This window comes from Lolium rigidum, chromosome 3 (assembly GCF_022539505.1).
Source record: "Lolium rigidum isolate FL_2022 chromosome 3, APGP_CSIRO_Lrig_0.1, whole genome shotgun sequence".
NCBI classification, from domain to species: Eukaryota; Viridiplantae; Streptophyta; class Magnoliopsida; order Poales; family Poaceae; genus Lolium; species Lolium rigidum.
In genome coordinates this window covers 43,525,641-43,530,984 of record NC_061510.1, presented here as the reverse complement: position 1 = coordinate 43,530,984, position 5,344 = coordinate 43,525,641, and the positions used below count along the sequence as shown (strand labels likewise).

Genomic DNA, 5,344 nt, shown 5'->3' with positions numbered 1-5,344 from the left:
TACACTGCCTCGTTCTTGTTCATCTGTTCTGCGTGGAGGCGCGCGAAACCACTAACGTTGCTGCGAGAGCAAGCGACCGCACTCCCGAAAATGCTGTTCTTGCTGGGGAACAGATGGCACCTTGCAAAGACATGGACGGCGCTCTTTGTGTGTTTTCTAGGAGGAAAATCTGCAGGATGTCTAGGTCACAGAGAACGGCGCCCTTCCAGTAATCTCGGTTTTCTGTAGAGGAGCACAAAGATTATGCGAGTGGAGAACTGACATTCCTACTTATCAACAACATTTTCTACACATGAAAAGCAGCATTCATATTCCGACAGCTGAGTTGAGTTTATCAAATCGAAGTTTATCAACAGATGTAGTAAGATCTGGGGTGCCGTGAGAGCTGGAGCTCCTTTTAGGAGTCACGTACCATGTCTGGCCGGCTTCATGGGCTTTAAAAATGTTCAGGGACATGGCTCAGTCTCCCTCACTGACAGGAGCTAGTACGTCCTGATAAGTTATTTTTTTACATGAGAGCTCCAAGAAAATGAAGATGAAATCAGACATCTCCAGGTCGCTCAGCACACGGTCACAGATAGGAAAGAACGAGGTTGGGCGGAATGACCAAAAAGTTGAGAGGTAAGAAAGCCAGCATTCCTGTTTCTGCAGAGGGCTCTGTCTGCCTCTCACCTCGCCTCATCGTGCGTGCCTGAATGTCACAGAACGCTGCCACCATAATTCAGAGATGATTGAGCCATACTAGCCCATATACGTAGGCCTGCGCACAAGCTGAGCCTAGCTAATGTAAGCGTGCAAGCAGATCATCGGTGACGATAAACTACTTGTAATAGGACATGGAGTGGCATGGCGTCCAAAATATTCAGGCCTCCTCTCCTCTCTAGGGAACTTATGTTGATTTGACGCGAGTAAAGCAGGAGCAGCAGCTAGCAGGCAGCAGTAACATAAATTAGTGCCACTCTCACTGCCAGAGGAGAGGAACACAGTACCTAGCCTACCATAGCTCACTGTTGATGTGGCATTTGTATACTACGCGAGCAGGCTTTTTGGTTTGTTTCTTGCTCCTGTGAAAAAAATGGAGAGCGCTCATGCTGCAATGCAAATGCAGGGTGACTCTGTACCTGTAGCTCTACAATCCTCCTCCTAGGGTGCAATCTATCCTTGCCACTGTTCACGTCTGATCCTTTAGGGGTTTGCTGGACCTCCTTTCCATGGTTTCCTGCGCGCTCTCATACTATATGGAGCTGGCTGAGCTCTGCAAGGCACATGCTCTGCCGTGGTCATGGAGTGTGCTTGTGCTGGGAAGGGGTAAGAATTGTTCTGGACATTTTGATGGGGGAAATTGTTTCTTTCAGAGCGGTGTGTGCACGGATGCAGGGTCACCGGTCACGAGAAGAAGGGAATCCCCAAGAACAATTATGCTAGGCATCAGACCTGAAGAATGTTGTAGTTCTTCTTTCTTCATTCCCCTGCCCTGAAAGATGATGCAATAAATAGCAGAATCGAGCAGCGCTCAAACTCATGAACACAGGAGGGTTTGATGAAAATTAGCTGCAAAATCACTTCCCAAAACCAGAAGGTGGAGAAGAACCGACAAGAGAGAGAGAGAGACCACCAACGTCCTGATCCATCTCTCCCTCTTTCGGTAGCACAAAAGACATAACCGGCTAATTAATTACAGCACATTACACTCGTTAAAAAAAAGAAGCTCCAAGAACTCAACAATGTTATTACTACATAGGTACATCGAAGAAGCCTTCATGATTGGTTTGCCTCCATGAATCTACGTACCCGTGGCGCTGCTCCCCCTCCTCGATGTAGCTAGCTCCCAGCTGGTTTGTTGTGTTGGATCCGTGGCTTCGTGCGCGCGTCAGCCGTGGCCTTGAAGAGCTAGCTCCGGCGAGTGAAATGAAGCTGTAATGCTAGGCCGGGAGCACCAGGGCATGAAGAGCATACATATATGTGCAGTGCAGTGCAGACGAAGTCGTTGGTCGTGGACGGACGGGCGGGTCAAACCGGGGCTCAGGGCATGAAGAGCCTGTCCCCGCACTTGCAGCGCCAGGCCTCCGGGTAGTACTCGAGCGGGAAGCTGACGCCGGGCTGGATGGCCACGTGCACCGCCCGGCACGGGCGGCAGCCCCCGCACCGGCTCCGGCACGTGGGCGGCGACGAACCCGGACCCACAAGCTCCCTCCGCCTCGCCGCGGCCGCAGGGTCCCAGGAGTACTGCTGCAGCGCTCTGCCGCCGCCGCCGCCGGTCCTCCGGCTCGTCGCCGCGCACGCACCTGCAGGATGAGTGTACGTGTGAGCTAGGGCTGGCCATGTAATGCCGGCGCGGAAGGAAGCTTGTAGAGACAGGGCAGCGCGCGGAGTGTTACCGATGGCGGCGGCGATGAAGAGGAGGAGGAGCGGCGCGGTGAGGCCGCGGCGTCTCGCCCAGCCCATGGACGCGCGGACGAGCTAGATAGATCTCGTGTCGCCCACCGGCCTGGCTCTCGCTGGAACTGGAAGGCTGCGCGCAGGAGGGGAGAAGAAAGCAAAGCGAGCTAGGTAGGCGGTGAATGGCGCAGCTGGAGGTGCACGAGGGGGCCTGACTGAGGAGGACGGCAGGGAGTGGAGTGGAGTGGAGTGGAGTAGCGTGTGAGAAGATATCTAGTGCTACCACCCCTTTAGGTGCTACCGTGCTACCGTATAAAAATACGTATTTTTTACGTGTCAAAAAATTATACGAAAAATTGTGAGTTCTCATGAAGCATGTCCCTACAACATCCTAAAATTTTGTATCCAAAAACGACATGGACACTGAGAAATAAAAAAGAGAAAATCAGCATGAATAGTGTCATTTTCTGATTTGTCTTTTTGTGACACTAGGTAGCACTATTCATGCTGATTTTCTCTTTTTTGTTTCTCAATGTCCATGTCGATTTTAGATATGAAATTTTGGGATGTTGTAAGAACATGCTTCATGAGCACTCACAATTTTTCGTATAATTTTTTGACACGTATAAAATACGTTTTTTTATACGGTAGCACGGTAGCACCTAAAGGGGTGGTAGCACTAGATATGTTCTCAGTAGCGTGTGTGCGCGAGTCAATCCGCACGCACGCACGGATTCATGGACCGCTCTCTGGACTTGGGGCGAAATAAAGAGAGAGATGCAGAGATGGGGTCGGCTGGGTGTTTGCCGTGTTGGTGGGTGTGCGCACCTCACCTGGGTGGCCGCCGGCGCGGTGGCTGTTGCTATTTGGAGCGTGACCGCGTGAGGGGAGATGCGGCGGCTTTGGGCGTCGCTCGTTGCCGGCCGGGGCAAGCGGCGGCAGCAATCCGGCTCGCAGTCCTTGCGTCCTGTCGTGGTGGGGTTCCTAGCTTTTTTTTTTTTTTTGAGACTATGGTGGGGTTCCTAGCTGCCGAGACGCCGAGTCCTGGCACGGGCGCTGCTGGGCCGTGCCGGGCAACGCGAGCCGTAGCCACGTACCATGAGCCGTGGGCGGGCCAGGGTGCCCAGGGTAGGGGCCTCCAAAGCTGCCATGATTTCAAGCTTTTTCTTTGACAATCGTACTATATACTACCTCTATCCCAAGGTTTAAGATTTATTTTTTAGATAGTCAAACTATATTAAATTTGACCAAATTTTTATAAAAAAAATAACATGTAAAATATAAAATTAATATCATTAGATAGATAATGGAATATATTTTCATATGATATCTACAAAATATCATATTTGTTGGTAGATTCTTCTAAAAGTTTGGTCAAATTTTACTTGGTTTGACCTTTAAAAAAAACTATAAACCTTGGGATGGAGGTAGCAAATAGTACATGGTAAATAAACTGTATCTCGTGATTATAAAACAAAATCTAAAAGAAATGAGAAAATCTCCGAGATCTTTGCATGAAATTACGTCCATTTTTTAATCGACGCCCCGACATACCTGAATGATGTACTTCGTAAGCATGACTTGGCATCGATTATTTCCGTCCGGAGGGAGTATAATTTTATACTTTTCGGGAAGCCAGCCAAACATAGAAAATACACCACAGACCCGTAAATACCAATGAAGATTCTTTCATAAATTTAATTTAAGCCGCAATGCTTAGGCTACGAGTGCACACGCGCATAGGGCTGGAATTCGAGCCGAGCCAGCTCGGCTCGACTTGCTAAAGTTCGGTCAACAATCGAGTTAGCTCGACTCGACTCGTTTAACAGTCGAGTTCAAATTTGAAGCTCGACTCGACTCGTTTAACAGTCGAGTTCAAATTTGAAACTCGGCTCGACTCGCAAAGCTCGCGAGTAACTCACGAGTAGCTCGTTTAAAATTTTCAAATAAAATATGTAAAACGTATAATGCATTGTTCCTAAGTATTTGGGCATGAATGATGCACAACAATCATTATAATTATGGTATCAAAACATTATAAACTACAACAATCAATATATCATGAGCATAAGATCGCCATGTCGAGAAATCATAAATATACTTGCCCAATATGGTGCGCTTGGGCCGACACGACACTACTTGCTCATTTCAGGTTGATTAATTTGTTTTGCCTGATTATACAGCCTACTATTCATTTTTACTGAGCTAAATGAGCTACTCGCGAGTTCGATGAAGTCCGGCTCATTTAGCTTGAACTTATTTAACGATAAAATTTAAAACTTGGCTCGTTATACACCGAGTTTGAGTCGAGCGAGCCGAGCCGCGAGTTACTCATTTAGCTCGCGACTTTCGAGTTTCAATTTCAAGCCTACGCATGCAAGGGAGTTTTCTTTAAATTAAGAGTATAGTGGTTGTAAGACTCACAATATGTTTTTACCGGTAAAATGCACCCACCACACTTGATACCTAGAATTGTTGTAGTCATCTAACTTTCGAATATGAAACATACGGTACCTAAATATGACTTAGAGCATCTCCAGTCACGTTTCTCAAACCATCCCCCAAAGCGATTTGGGACGCGCCGGACAAAAAAACGTTCCCAGTCGTGTCCTCCAAAGCTTTTTTTGTCCGGCGCGGACCGATATGGTGTCCGGCGCCCCGAGCCCGTCCCTGTCCCACAGGGGACGCACCGGGAACGCCGGACACACCAAAAAGCGAGGCGGGGAGTGGCGGGGCCAACCCGTCAGCGGCACAATAAATTTTAACCTAACCGTCTGTAGGGATTCGTTGCATAGAAAACAAAAAAATTCCTACCGCGAGAACGCAATCCAAGCCAAGATGCAATCTAGAAGACGGAAGCAACGAGGGGATGATCAAGACTCACCCTTGAAGATTTCCAAAGCCTATAAGAGTAGGCTCTTATTGCTGCGGTAGACGATCACTTGCCGCTTGCAAAAGCGCGTAG

The 5,344-nt window shown here is 48.5% G+C and overlaps 1 protein-coding gene across 1 annotated transcript; it reads right to left on the bottom strand.

Annotated features, from left to right (window-relative positions):
- Positions 1-2,022: 2,022 nt before the first annotated feature.
- On the bottom strand, positions 2,023-2,445 carry LOC124698797 (EPIDERMAL PATTERNING FACTOR-like protein 5). Its single transcript, XM_047231219.1, has 2 exons — positions 2,379-2,445; positions 2,023-2,285 (listed from the first exon to the last, which is right to left on the bottom strand). The coding sequence occupies exons 1-2, from the start codon at positions 2,443-2,445 to the stop codon at positions 2,023-2,025; spliced, it is 330 nt and encodes a 109-aa protein (XP_047087175.1).
- Between the last annotated feature and the right edge of the window lie 2,899 nt (positions 2,446-5,344).